Source organism: Artemia franciscana, chromosome 11 (genome assembly GCF_032884065.1).
Source record: "Artemia franciscana chromosome 11, ASM3288406v1, whole genome shotgun sequence".
In the NCBI taxonomy this organism is placed as follows: domain Eukaryota; kingdom Metazoa; phylum Arthropoda; class Branchiopoda; order Anostraca; family Artemiidae; genus Artemia; species Artemia franciscana.
Window position 1 is genome coordinate 22,827,571 of NC_088873.1, and position 15,991 is coordinate 22,843,561.

Genomic DNA, 15,991 nt, shown 5'->3' on the forward strand with positions numbered 1-15,991 from the left:
TATTTATATATATAGATATCTATATATCGTTGTTAGAAAAAAAAAAGATTTACTGAATTTCTTTTCTTATAAGTATAAGCAGTGTCTTTTTAAGACATGAAAAAAAGTCGAAAAACTTTTTAAGTCACTGTTTTAATTTTAGTTTTGCCCAAGATCATATACGCCTCCCGTACCCACTCTCAGTTGACGCAAGTAATTCAAGAGTTGAAGAGAAGCAAATACAACTATCTTAAAGTAGCTGTGTTGGGGTCACGTGACCAGATGTGCATCCATCCAGAAGTTTCAAAAGAGACTAATTCTACAGTGAAGCTTTACATGTGCATGGCCAAAACAAGCACTCGAACATGTCACTATTACAATAATGTTGAAACGGTTTCAGTCGCCAATGAGTTCACCAATGGCCCAGTAATGGATATTGAAGATTTAGTCAAGGAAGGACAAAAGCAAAAAGCCTGCCCTTACTTTTTGTCTAGGGAAATGAAGAAAAATGCAGATATTATTTTTATGCCCTACAATTATCTCTTAGATCCAAAAATTCGAAAAATGCATGGGGTGGAAATTGAGGTATTAATATAATTCTTTTTTTCTGTCTTTTTTCTTCCTTTTACCTTGTTCTTGTACTCCCTTCCTGAATCTTTTTACCCAATCTCATTCAAACGTACCTTGTTTTTTTACTTTATATCTCGAGTATGCTAGTATAGCTGTTGTTGATTTGCATTGATTAGTCTAAATAACAGCGTGCTTGTAACTTCTAATGCTGTTAAGTCTCATTCAGTGTTTGGATACGACAGTTCTATTGTTTATGTAATCATATTAAATATGATCAGTCTTTATCTGTCAATTGCCTGCTCTGACCTAATATTTTTGTTCTCTGACCCACATCAATTTAAATTTACAAACTAGCCGAAGATCCTGTTGGACAACAGCCATAAAAACAAAAAAAAACATAACGCATGCCCTGGTTTGAGGACCAGAGGAAAATAAAAAATACTCTCCCCCCCCCGTTAAAAATGTCCTACGTCCCGTTATCCCCTCGCCCCTTCTAAAAAAAAGTTCTGGAAGTTTCAACTTTATCCCCCAGCCATGAGATCCAACAAGTTATACTTACTAAATTACATATAAAATTCGTTACCTTTTAACGAAAGCCGCTGAGTAGACAGTATCTTTAAACTGTGTATAATACTCGCTTGCCTTCAAGTATAAAAAAAAAATGTTTACTCCCTTTGATGATAGGAAACGAATCAAATTTGGCATATGCTTGCCTCTAGGCTTAGACTACACGTTGCATCACGCAGACGTTAGGTTAGATGCACTTACCAGTTGTATAGGTAGATGTAATTTTTTTTTCTAGATATAGTTTTGTGTTGCGTTCCTTGAAGAAAATAAATATCGTCACCTTTTCATGAAATCGACTGGCTTCATGGTATCTCTTTAAAGTGCGTGTAATACTCGCTTGCCTTCAGGCATAAAAAAAATACGTCCTCTGCCATTGAAAATGGACTGACCTAATAAATTGTAAAATATCCGTGAAGAATATACTTGTTTTAGCTTTCAGCTACATGTTGCATTACACAGGCTTTTTATTATTTACTGACACTTACCAATTGTATAGGTAGATATTGTTTTTTTTTTCTCGTGGATATTGTTTATTTTCCGCTGCTGGCTTCCCTTAAATCATAGAATATGTTCAAATATCAGGTTAATGACATAACTGTCTTCTCTCAAGACTCGCTGTTTTTGGTATGGTCATTTTATAGCTAATCTAGATTTTAAAATAAGGTATAAGTGAGAAACTGTATTGGTTTTAAGGATTTAAACGATTGTTCTATTTCTTTTCTTTTGCAATTTGTTTTCATAAATTGTTAGTGATGACTTAATGACATTTTAAATTGGGCATATTTACAGCTTGTGGTCATCGGATTGAACAGTCTAGAATCACAGAATTCGCTATGGTTCCTAATAGAAGCAATGCAGTAAATATGAGATAAGTAGTAAAAGTAGTAAAAAATAAAAAACAGTGTTAAAAGGAAAACAATTTTTTTTATTGAATGGGTTGATTTAACTTAGTTTAATTCATTCAATAATCTTTGAAAATGTAACACAATAAATGGACTCCTCAAGACACTTTTCCAGCAAGTGTGGCTTCTGATCCATGACGTCCCCTGAGCCATCTTTCCATGTAAGACATTTGTCGAATTATAGTTTCTTAATTGCAAGACTTGTTGAAATTTCAGGTTTGCAAAAGCGACCCTAAATACGATAGCTTTAAAAATTTTACCACCTCAAAACTGTTGTTCGAGGTTTTTGCGCAGACGATATCACATACACAGGAAGATTTGACTTCACATTAAGTCATTTTTCTGTATGCCATTAATGGGGAAAATTTAGACTTAAACTGAATACCTGCCGGCCTTCAAGATTTCCAGGGTAAGAGGGCATTTTGCGAAGTAATAGCGTAAATCTTTTGAACGTCAAAATCTTATTTTAGGTGTTTTTTGGGCTCATATAAATTTTTGCATAAAAAAACAATTTGCATGAGAACTCTAATTTCGAAATCTGCTTAATCGGAAATGTTTATCTGTCCTTAGGAATGTTAACTTTGCATATACTAAACCTCTCCTTCTAATGAATGCGTAATGGCACATCCTGTTCAAGGAATTACAAAAAAGTTGTCCTTATGTGTGTTTTGTAGGGTCTCAAGCTGATTTTTGTAAACTCCTACTGTAAAGGCTCCTACTAGAAACTGCTAGAAACACTATTGAGAGTTACAGCAATGGGTCTTAGACAGTAATTTAGTCCACTCACTCTTAGGGCATACCATAGATATTGAAATAGGTTCTAGACCTTCTAGAAGCCCAGTATCTCAGAGGGGTGAAAACAGAACATTTGCTTGTTACGTCCATCAAACTTCCCAGTTTCAAGTTTTGCGGGAACATCTGTACAGAGTATCAATTAATCTGTGTATAACTTCTGGATGCAAAATGAAAGTTTTTGCTCATAAGTTTGTTTTTGTGTTCTTCTTTTTGTGACTGATTTAGATTAGATTAGATTAATTTATTTCAAAAACATGTATACAAAACATTTTGCTGCACCTGCTAAGAAAGCCCCTTTGGGCTTGTTGGCAGCAGGTGGCAGTCATCTCTACTCTACATATTACTACATACAAAGATTCTACTTATGGCACTCACGCATTATTACTATACTTTTGCATCATTACCATACTATTCTTTTGCAAGGAAGAATCTCTTAACAACAGCCTTGAAGGAAGCCAAATGACTCGAATTTCTTATTTCAATTGGAATAATATCCCATACAGAGGGGGCAAAATTTCTAATCACGAAAGAAGCTCTAGCCGTATTTCTAAATGGGTGTACCAGATTTGATGCCCCTCGTGTATTGTGGCTATGAAGATCACAATTAATGGAGAAAAAATTTTCGAAAGAAGAGGGAAGTATATTATTAATAAATTTATATGTGAAAATACTAACTTGGTAGTCTCTTGTTTTTGAAATATCAAAAAGTTGATTCTTAGTATAAAGTTCATTAATATTATGAGTAAATAAAGTTTTAGGTGATAAAAGTTTAACGGCTTTATTTTGGATTTTTTTTAACATGATACAAAATTACTAGCCCATAAAGAGCAACCATAGCAAATATACGGGTAAAAAATAGCAAAATAAAATAACCGAAGAATTTTATAGGATACTAGGTTTTTAACTCGGCGAAGCACACCCAGAGATTTGGACAACTTTGAAGCTATAATATTTGAATGTGTTTTCCATGATAGATTTTCATCAATCATAAAACCTAAATACTTTGTTACCTTTACTCTTTTTATTTGATTTCCGTTTATTATTAATTCTAAATTAGTTTCAATACTAGATATCCGAGAAAATAGAATGTAGTTAGTTTTATTATAATTTAATGTTAAAAGATTGAAATCTGCCCACTCAATAAACTCGGTCATTGCTTTTATCATTTTATCAAAAAGTAGATCAACTGATGGAGCAGCTACAAGTAAAAGAGTATCGTCTGCAAAAAGGATTATACCAGCCTCTGACAAATAATACTTAATCCGATCAATAAATATTAAAAATAAAAGAGGACCTAGTATAGAGCCCTGGGGTACTCCGCAAGTTATCGTACTAGCTTCAGAAGTAAAACACCCATTCACCACAACCTGCTTTCGGTCACTTAAATAAGATTCAAACCTAGACAAACTCTTTCCGGTAACACCGATTTTTTCCAGCTCAAGTAATAACTGTTTATGGTCAATCGTATCAAAAGCCTTTTTCAAATCCAGGAATAAAGCAGCTGGAATCAGACCCGCTTCAAACGACGTATTTACCCAGTCAACAAGTTTAATGGTTGCCATTTCTGTGGACATTTTTTTTCTAAAACCAAATTGAGTATTTATAAGAATTGTATTATTTTTAACGTAATCAGTTAGCCTGGATCCTATCACCTTTTCATATATTTTTGAAAAAAAAGGGAGGATAGAAATGGGTCTTTTGTTTGAAGGGTCGTCTCTCTTACCTCCTTTATGCAATGGTATTATTTTAGCCACCTTCAAAACTTCCGGGAAAATTCCTTTTTCTATATACTTATTAATCAAATTACATACAACTGGTGTTATAACTGATTTAACTGATTTAGCAATCTTAAGAGGAATCCCGTCTACGCCACTTGAGTTTGATTGGATTCTACTGATAATTGTACTCACTTCACTTATGCTACAAGCATTAAAAACCAGCTGATTTTCTACTGGAATTTCCGACTGAACTATTTTGGGAGGCCGCTTAATTCTTTTCCGAGCATCGTCACAAAGTTTCGCTCCCTCACTAGAAAAATAATTCGCAACATCATTTGGGGTAGTCAAATTCCCCCTCTCTGTTTGTAATTTATTAATAACTTCTATTTTACCCTTTTGACCCAGGAGTGAATTTACTGTTTTCCATGTTTTTTTCATATCACATTTATGCTTCATAAATTCATTTTGTAAATACATTTTTTCAGCTTTCCGTTCTAATCCGTTTAAAGTATTCCGGTAATTTTTAAACTGCTGAAAATTAATGACAGATGGTTCCCCTAGGTATATTTTATACAGTTCATTTTTCCGACTTATAGAATTTAGAATGCCCTGTGTAATCCATGGTTTTTTAGGGAATTTCGTACTACCTCTTTTAAGTCTTCTTAGAGGACACGTATCATTCAATATCTTTGTAAATATTGCAACAAAAATATCATACGCAACCGACGGGTTATCTTCTTCAAAAACTGGAGTAAAATCTGCATCATCCATTTCTCTCTCAAATTTTTTTAAATTATCATTTCTTAAATCTCGAAAATATGTTTTATTTATTTGACCACTCTTATTTATAATCCTGTAAGATTTTTTTATTTTACTAAGAAGAAAAAGATGGTCGGATCCATCCGTGAGTAGAACATCAGCATACGAACTTTCAAGCAGCTTTCCATCCACAAATATATTATCGATAAGAGTCGCAGACTTATCAGTTACTCGTGTAGGAATAGTTACCAGAGGGTACTGGAATGATGAAATCATAGAGTTAAGAAAATCTAGGCGGCTTGTACTTTTAAGGAGGTCAATATTGAAATCCCCCATTACTACTTTATATTTATGATCATTACTAAATTTCTCCATTAAATGCTCCATTTCCTCAATAAAAACATCCTCATTAAATGACGGTGTCTTATAAACTAAACCAACAACTACATTTTTATCAGATTTATCTTCTATTTCAATAAAAAGAGTCTCAAGTCTTCCTTCAAGCCAAAGTGTGAGATCCTCCCTTACCCAATACGAAACTCCTTCCTTTATCAACACAGCCAGACCGCCTCGCTCCATAACCTGTCGTTCTTTTCTTTCACTAACATATCCTGGAAACTGGAAATCCCACACTGAAAAAGTATCCCTATTCGATACAAACGTCTCACATAGTCCTATTACTAACGGTGTTTCTTGCATATCACTTAATATGTTACACAGTGTAGGGTATGCAGTCCTAAGGCCTTGGCAATTCCAAAATGCAAAAATAGTATCTTCATAGACCGACCATTTCTTCAGCGACTGACTATCCAAAAAATTACTAGCTTTCATTGCTTGAGTATTATTTCCTTCACTTAAACTATCATTTGCAATAGGGGTGGATAATAATTGGTCAACAGACAGCCGATTACTTTCTAAGTCTGAAAGCCTGTCGGTCATACTATTCATGATAATACTCTAGTATGCTCAATAGTGCGAACTCTTTGATATCTTAATGACAAAACAAACAAAAAAGTTTTTGACACGAGATTAGCGAAACAAAGCAGCCAACCCCAAATAAACGAAAGAACTGAGGATGGATTCAACGTGTCAGTACTGGTCACTGATCAGGTCATTCAGTGACCTAATTTTCAAGATGGCTGAACTGTTTTCCGGTTTGGCTAGCACACGGCCACCATCAGTTCAAACATTCCGAGCTCCAAATTTGTCGCGTGCCAGATTCAGCAGTTGCTTACGTTTTGGCGTTAAATACTCAGATATAAATACTTTCGTTCGGGCGAGCTTCTTTTTGTTCATGAACACGCGCTTTGCACACTCAGATAAATGAAAAGTGACGAGAACAGGCGGGATAACATTTTCCGCTGATCTAACTCGAGTACGTAAGCGCTCAGTTGACTTGATGTCACTAGCAAGCACACGGATCTCCATCTTAGCATTGAATAGCTCTAGAACGCTATTGGGCAGCGTTTCTCCACCTATCTGAGACAGTCCATGGATTAGAAGAACGTTCGATCTTCTTTCCTGTTCCAAATCGTCGTTGCGGTATTCTAGAATTTCGATGCGATTTTCTAGCGCCGTTATTTGAGCTTGAACCCCTTGAGCATCTTTTCAATATTTGCAAATTTTGAACTGTAATCGAGACTTATTGCATCATAGATCTCGGTAACAATAGTGTTAATTGCTTGTTCACTGATCACGCCTTCGTCGCCTGAACATTTCTCAATCACCTGTTTGTGAATATCCTGACGACGATTTTCTTTCAATTTGGCAATTTCACTCTGCGCGTTTACTAGGGTAGACGAGAGTGAAGATACACTGTTTGTCGAAGCAGCACCAGCAATTCTCATTATTTCTTGATACACATCCGGAAATGTGGCTAGTTCAGTAAAAGCACCTTGAACTCCTTTCGACTTTTTCTTTGAAGCTTCGGGGAAATTTTCTTCGAACGGCAAAATGAATCCCTCACTCAGTGATGCTTTTTCGTGTGATCTGTAGCAAAATACTTGATAAGATTTTCCCTTCTTCGATGCAGTTATACCAACTATTCGAACAGGCCACAAAGGGCAGCCGTAGAATTTGCCAAACGCAACGTCATTAACACTGTAAGACATCGCAAACTTGATAATGTCTAATTTCCTGAGCTTCCAACAAAATGGGAAGTGCGGGATCCGGTACACCTGTCCCCAGCAGTTTAAGTACAAAAGTACGGCCGGTACCACTACGGCTCTTCTGTACCGTTCCCGCTCTCTTCTGCAGTTGGAGAGCTCGACAAATTAATTTTTTTTTCGCCAAAATAGGTTGATGTGGCAACACTGCTGGCTGATTAGTTGGCGTTTCCTGATTTTGATAAATTCTAAATGTCCAAACTTTTAATTAACAGGTATTTGTTAAGGAAAAAATAATTTCAAATTACTTGTAAAGAATAAGAGTCCGTAAATTTCCACTTGATTAAGCACAATTTAATTTATTTTCCTGTTCAGCCACTAAATTCAGTGCTAAAATCAATGCTTAATTTTGAATTTCACTAAATTGTCGATAAATATCGGATAGTCTTAATTAAATTCGCACTGCTTTATCCCGACCTATATTATATAGGTCACTGATCATGAAAATATCTATAAGAAAATCCACAGTTCCCAAGGGAATTTTCACTCAGTAGCAAAATAATCCGTTTATTCAAATTATAATCCTTTGGTCACTGAATTAATTTATCAAAATATTAGCTGTAGGTTAGGTAGAGACTATAATCCTTTTGCAATAAGTTATATCCAAAAAAGGTCCTCACACCATGAACTCTGAATCTGAATCAGTTAAACAAAATAAAAATACGATTCCTTGGCTTCATGATTTTTTTGCAGACATCCGAAACCGAATCTGTAAAATTTACGAAACGGCAGTACTAGCGTTCATACAGAAAACGACAGTATTTTGGGTATAAAAAAATTTTTGAACTAGCTATGTCACCATCAAGCTTAGTATATATATATATACCAGAGATCCGTTCAAAGAACGTACAGACCATAATGGACCTGTCTGCCAGAGTTTGAAGATGCAGGGAACGTTTTAAAGGATTCTTGAATTCGTGCTACCGTCTGCATATAGCCCCAAGTTTCCCTCCAAGCGTCCCACGAGTATCTTGTGAATTTTGTCTTGAGCCCGTGACATCGATGAAATAAAGATCGCTATTCAGTCATTGAAAAATCACAAGTCTCCTGGTGAGCAAGATATTTTTGAGGTTGTTGCAGCTCAACTTAAACTGCTGTTTGAACTGATTTGGACCAAAAAGACACCCCCGACGAATCGGAAATTTTAGTCCTTCTTCAAAAAGGGGGACAAGTTAGAATGGAAGGATTACCGTGGAACCGCTCTCACTAATGTCGCGGGAAAGCTATTTGCCATTCCTCTCCAGAACAGGTTCAAACAGGCCCGAGAAGAGAGAATGAGGAAGAAACACGCTGACTTTCGAACCTAGGCTCTTGCACTGAGCCAGTACTTGGGCTGATGCTTCCGCAGTACCCTAGGTATGTTCTGCCGCTGATCCCTACTTTAATTGATTTCATAGCAGCCTTCAACTCAGTCAAACGAGAAGCTCTCTGGCCTATCCTACAAGAGGTTGGAGTGCCCTCGCATTTCATAGAACTTTTAAAAGTGTTCTACGAGGGCACACAGACGAGTATACAGACTTCTGGTAAAGAGTCTGGAAATTTTGCTTACCAGAAAGCTGGACAACTTTGATCACGTTGTCTCCGTCGCATGATATCAGTCGAACGAGAAGCTCTCTGGCTTATCCTACAAGATTTTGGAGTGCCCTTGCATTTCATAGAACTTTAAAAAGCATTGTAAAAGGGTGCACAGACGAGGCTACAGACTTCTGGTAAAGAGTCTGAAAATTTTCTCTAGCAGAAAGTTGGACATCTTTGATCACGACGTCTCCGTCCGACGAATTTAAAATTTAATCAGATTTCTTTTGCACCTACTGTTTTATCATTACTGTTTTTTCGAAGTTTTTTCTAGGTTTTCGTTTTTGCTGACATACAAGGGAAAAAGAAAAATACGTGAGAGTATGAGTACTAGAAAAATATAATTAAAAATTTATATAACACAAAGAACATCTTACACTCAATTCGAACATGATGTCAAAATTTTTGCTTAGTCCAAAGTTTCTGCGTGGTAGTTTTCGATTTTTCTTTGTGCTTGTCACCTTTGCATTTTAAATTTAAAACCGCAATAGTAGGAGTGATCCTTTTAGCCTCCATGTATCTAGGAATATAACTATTAGCCTTGAATGAACGATTTCAAGAGCCATTTTTTGTATTACATGGATAAATCTAAAGAGTAAATTGGATTCTTAATTTCAGGGGAACATTATCATTTTTGACGAGGCTCATAATATTGAGAAAATCTGCGAAGAATCTGCGTCTGTTAACTTACGAAGTGCTGACTTAGCATTGGCTATAGATGAGACCAACCAGGTTTTTGTTTCTTTCTTCTCAATTACACGTTTTTACCAAACGTATGAAATCTCTACTTCTGAGAGTGATTTTTATGTTTTCATTTTGATATTTGGCTATGTAACTTTGGAAAGCCCGTTTTATGGGGTTAATTAAACAAAAAAATCAACAAAAGAAGTTTTTCAAGGAAAAGTAAAGAATTATATTTAACCAAAAATGAGCAAAAATAGAATCAAATAATCTACCAAGCGTAAAGCTGCCATAAATCAGAATTGATAAATAAATGAAACCCAAAACCAACAGAAATTACAGTAAATAACTGAGTCAAACTCAGAACGAGCAGAAATTAACATGAATAGGACTCACAACCCCTATGCCTTCTCAAGGCCAGAGCATAATTTGCACTTCACTGAAAAAAATGCAAGTGAATGTGCATTGTCTGTTTAATATAAGTATGCTCATATTTATTCTTTAAAATCTTAATAATTCTTGATTTATTAAAATTATTAAAGTGAAAACATTTAACTTTTTTCAGTAAAGTGTTAATTATGTTCTACCTCGAGAAGGCATAGGGGCTGTGAGTCCTATTCATGGTTATTTGCACTCGTTTTGAGTTTGACTTGGTTAGTTATTGCAATTTCTGTTCGTTTTGGGTTTTGTTTATTTATTGATGCTGATTTGTAGTAGTTTTACGTGTAGTAGATTATTTGATTCTATTTTTGCTCAAATTTGGTTTAATTAAGTTCCTTACTTTTCCTTGAAGAATTTGTTTTGTGGAAAATGTGTTTTAATTAATCGCTGTTCGTTTTATATTGGCATAATCTTTTTCAGGAACAAAGAATTGGGAAGCTGATTGCCCTCCAATCGCTTTTGACTATTAAATAGGGCACTAAAACTTTTAGATTCCAATCAAATTAGCTCCTTAAAATATCAATGATATTGCTAGTTATGATTGAGCAGCGCTGCCTATAATATCGATTATATGCCCTTTTCATACAGACATGCATGTAGTTTTTTCGTTTAATTGAAACTCCCCCTAAATGTCCCCTATAAGTTTCAACTTATTGCCCTTAGTTACAGTAACCATAGAAGCAACATTAAAAGTATACATATTGTCTTCTGGCTAGTTCAAAATCCGCCACAACTTACTCTGAAAGGTCTGACTTAATAATATATGCCGATATTGTGATATTACTTTGTCACCCTTTTAACAATCTACATGATCATAGCTTTCACCTTCCTAAATATTTCTTGAAAGCTTCACCTTAGTACCCTTAGCTTGTCTAGTAGCAATAGTTGTAGTAGCAGTAGTAGCATTAGTAGCAGTATGCACATATCATCTTTGTTTTGTTTTTTTCAACACCCCCTTCAGCACCTGATGTTCCAACTTAATACACTAATCAATTTTTAAGATGCGCTCTTTTGACAGTCTAAATGCACATAGTATCTTAGTTAGTTCGAATCTGCCATCGATATTCTGTCAACTTTTACCTTTATGCACTTAGCCCTTATAGTACCAGTATCACAGTAGTTGCGGTGATAGTAGGAGAAGTAGTTGCAGTGTTAGTGTTGCATTAGTAGTAGTAGTAACAGTAGTAGCAGCAGTATTAATAGCGGTATTAGCAAGTACATTTTGCCTTTTGATCAGTTGAACATCCCTTTCATGATGCCCCGGAAGTTCACCTTGGCATGGTAAGCCGATACAAAAATATTGCTGTTTTGCGCTTTTGGCCCCCTCTTGACGCCCTTTTCATCTTAATGCTCCAAGCCTTATAAGTTATTGCAATTGAAGCAATAGTTGGAGTAGTGTAGTAGCCCTTAATGCTCTAATACATGTATTTATATATATATATATATATATATATATATATATATATATATATATATATATATATATGTATATATGTATATTGCCTCTTGGTTAGTTGAACATCGCTTTCATGATGCCCTGGAAGCTTCACCTTGACATGGTAAGCCGTTCCAAAAATATTGTTGATGTGGGCTTTTGACACCCTTTTGACCCCCTTTTCACCTTAATACTCTAAGCCTTACAAGTCATTGCAATTGAAGTAGCAGTTGGAGTAGCGTAGTAGCAGTAGCAGTATTAATAAAAGTAGCAGTGATAGTAGTGTTAGTAGTGACATGCATACATTACATTTTTGTCAATTGATCTTCCCCTTTAAGTATTCTCTGAAAGTTCCAACTTAATACCCAAATCCATTTTGAGATACGCTCTTTTGACAATCTGCATGCACATAGTGTTGGATTTAATTCAAACTCCCCCTCAATATTCTGTCAAATTTCCAACTTCATACGCTTAGCCATTATTTTACTAGGATGATAGTAGTAGTGGTAGTAGTAGGAATAGTAGTAGCAGTAATAGTTATTGTTGTTAGCAGTAGTAACAGTACTAGCAGCAGTATTAATAGCACTCATAGCAGGTATATTTTGCCTTTTGTTCAATTGAATATCCCACCCATGATACCACTGAAGTTCCCTTTTGATACGATAATCTGTTCTAAAAAGTATTGCTGATACGCCTGTATCAGCCATCTTTATGGACATAATATGCTTTGTTATAGTTCAACATTTCCCCTCAACGGTTCGTCAGATGTTTATTTCAGTATTCTCAGCCTTAACAGTACCGCCAGAGAAGTAGTAATTTTAGTGATAGTAGTGGTAGTTGTAGTTGTGGTAGCAGTAGAAGCAGCAATAGTATGTCGTAGTAGTAGCGTGCAAATATTGCTTTTTGGGTGAATTGATGATCTCCTTTATCATTTCCTGAAAGTTCCAAATTAATATTCTCAGTCATTCCTGAGTTACGCCCTTTTGACAACCCGTATGCACAAAATATGTTTTGATTTAGTTCAACACTCCCTTCAACATTTCTTGAAAGACTCACATTAATGCACTTCATATTTTGGGAAGTTAAACATGCCTGCCTTTTCTCAATAACATATGCTATATGTAAACAATGAACAGATTACCTAACTTACAGCCTTTGCCCTGAGGCCTTGGGGGGAGGGGTTGACATCCCCAAACGAATAATTACTGAACCTTTCAACATTGCTGAAAAAATAGATATCTCAAAACTTTGTTTGGATGTTTGTTTTTGGGAAATGGTGAACGGAAGGGGGGGGGGGGTCGGAGCTGGTTGCTCTCAAATCACTTTTGACTCTTAAGAAGGGCACTATAGCTTCCAATTTCTAATCAAAAGAGCCCCATCTGAAGTTTATACCACAATCCATTTCATAAAAACCTTATATACCCCCAGGGTATAACCTACAGCCCTTGCCCAAGGGCCCTGGGTGGTTGTGTCAACCCTTTAGACACTGTTGTATGTTCTTCGGACTATTTTGTTTTAAAATGGATATCTCACAATTTCAATCAGATGCGTTTTATGAAAGAGGGGTAGTTAGGTGTGTGGCTAGTTGAGCTCCATCTCTTTTGACTCTTAGAGGGGAACTAGAACTCCCAATTTTCAAACAAATGCGGAGCCACCTCTAAAGTTTATACAACCATCCTTTCCGTTAAAACCTTTAATGCCCCCGGAGCATAACTTACAACCCTTGCCCCCTGGCGCTGGTGGTTTGTAACAACCCCAAAAGCCTTTTTATTTGGTTTTTGGACTATTTTGAATAAAATTGCTATCTCAAAATATATGTTTCTGTTGTGAAACCACGACGTGTGCGGAGAGGTTGCTGCCCTCTGGTCACTGGTTCTTAAAAAGGGCACTAAAACTTTAGAATTAAAATGGAATAGTTGTGGGCCTCAAGTCATGGCTAATTGTAGAAAAAGCCAAGACAGATAGTCCGATTGAGTGACAAGCAAACCTGACATTAATTCCCCCCTTATTAGGATTGTATAAAAAGGCGGCTACTTCTGATTACATTTCCAATGAGACCCTTCTGAAGTATATACGACCGCCCTTTTTATAAAAACCTACAACCTTTTCCCTGAGGGCTGGGTGTTGGTTGCCACCCTCAAAGACATATTGTCCGGACCCTTCAACTACACTGAACAGAATTGCTATCTCAAAATTTCACTTGATGTGTTGGGTGATATGATGGGCGTGGAGGGGGAAGGGGGCTGTTTACTCTCAAATAACTTTTGCCTCCTAAAAGGAAACTATAACTTCCGATTTCAAATCAAATTAGCCCCAGCTGAGGTTTATACGACCAGCCATTCCATAAAAACCTTATATGCCCTCAGGGCATAACTTACAACCCTTGCCCCAGGTCTCTGAGGGGCTGTGCCAACCCTAGAGGCATTGTTATATGTTCTTTGGATTATTTTGAACAAAATGGTTATTTTACAATTTTAATCAGATGCGTTTGGGGAAAAGAGGGGTAGTCGGGGAGGGGGAGCTAGTTGCCCTACATCACTTTTGACTCTTAAAAGGGAATTATAACTTCCGATTTTCAACCAAATGAGACTTCTCTAAAGTTTTTACAGCCATGCCCTCTATAAAAAACCTTAAATGCCCCCGGGGCATAACTTACAACCCTTAACTCCAGGCTCTATGGGTTTTGTTTTAACCCCGAAAGCCTTGTTATATGATCTTCGGACTATTTTGAGAAAAACTGCTGTATCAAAATTTCAATTGGATCCATCAATCACTGTTACTCTTAAAAGGGAACCAGAACTTGTGCTTACCAATCCAATGAGCCACCTCCGAAGTTTATACGACCACCCTTTCTATAAAAACCTAATAACTTACACCCTTGCCCTGAGGGATGTGGTGGGGGGGGGGCTGTTCATCCTCAAAAACATAATTTCCGGAACTTTCAACTATGTTGAACAAAATAGCTATCTCTCAAAATTTTTAATTGGATGTGTTAGGGGAAATGATGGGCGTGGGGGGGGCTGGCTGCTCTCCAATCACTTTTGACTATTAAAAAGGGCACTAGCCCTTTCAATTGCCAATCAAATGAGACCTTTTGAAGTTTCTGCGACAACTCCTTCTATACGAAGGGCCCTGGTTTTAGACAAACAAACCAAAAAAAAGTAAATGATACATTGCGCCAACATCATTCTTTACCTAAGCAGCGCTATTGCACTGCCTATGAAATCCGTTTATTTGCATAAATTAAGCGTGGCTAGCTTAAAAGGTAGTGCACAAAGTATTCGATCTTGTGATTATAGGTTGGAGCCTTACGGTAGCATTTTTCTTAAGAAAATATATCTTTTTGGCCAAAGTTGGATTTGAGAAAAAAAAAAACAATATTAGACTATTTTACATGTGCAGGGCAGAAATAATTCGATTAAAGCAGGGGAGGGGTAGGAACTTTCCTCTTTGTTATTAAGCATTTTCGAAGTTATAGTTTTGATAAGACTACCCTGTTTCGTCTCACGACTTGGGGATCGATATGTAAGTTTGAGGCCAGTTTGTTGGGGAGGGGGGGGGTACTTCGAACTTTGTTCTGACGGTTTTTTTTTTTGGGGGGGGGGGGCAACATTCTATTTGATTCTCACAAAATAGCTTACGCTACGTTTCTTCTCTTATGGCTGCCGTCTGACTGGCTTTGCTGTTAGTTATATTATATTGGGCCAAGAAGTAACATTACTAGACCCCAACATTTAGATAAAAATGTACCACCAAAATATTTTAATCGTCTTTTGTATACGTGCACTCATTTCTTGGCATTTTGGCAGCATTGAGGTGTGTACTGTGTTGGTGTACTCATTTCTTGGCTGTTTCTGCTATATTGAGATGTGTATAATTTTCGTTTACTGCAGCATTGGCTGTTTCTGCAGCATTGAGGTATTTGATCAAAAAGAAAGGGTAAAAGTCTTTTAGAAAGTTATCCACATGAAACCTGCTGTGTTAAATTAAATGAAATCTCTTTTTTTCTAACACTCAAAATTTGGTTTAATAATTTTTTGAAGTTTTTTCTTTTAGTTTTAAGCTTTACAAATGATAACAAACAGTCGCTAAAAATGCAGCTGCTATAAAAATCTTGATTGATTTTCACACTCAGTGTAGAAATCTGAACTGTTAGGAAAACTTTCATAAACAGTTCAATTTTTTTGCAATTCCAAAAAAATCCGCTTTTGATGATTTAAATTGGTACTGCAGGGCTGATAATGGTAAATTGTAGCAGGATTTGAAGTGCCGTTAAGAGGCAATAATGTCTATTACATCTACTCTACTCTTATCTCTGGTTACACTCTCATTTTTGTGTTAAAATAATGGAGGACATAGTTTACTCCATAAATTTGAAGCAAAAGGAGAAGGCTAGCCTGTAAA

At 36.2% G+C, this 15,991-nt stretch overlaps 1 protein-coding gene across 2 annotated transcripts in view; it reads left to right on the top strand.

Moving 5' to 3' along the window:
* LOC136032971 (regulator of telomere elongation helicase 1 homolog) overlaps window positions 1-15,991 on the top strand; it is a 102,605-nt gene that overhangs the window by 25,517 nt on the left and 61,097 nt on the right. For both annotated transcript variants that reach the window (XM_065713472.1, XM_065713473.1), the window contains 2 exons: window positions 143-564; window positions 9,649-9,762. In XM_065713472.1, coding sequence (XP_065569544.1) covers window positions 143-564; window positions 9,649-9,762 — 536 coding nt within the window. The remainder of the gene's footprint in view (window positions 1-142; window positions 565-9,648; window positions 9,763-15,991) is intronic.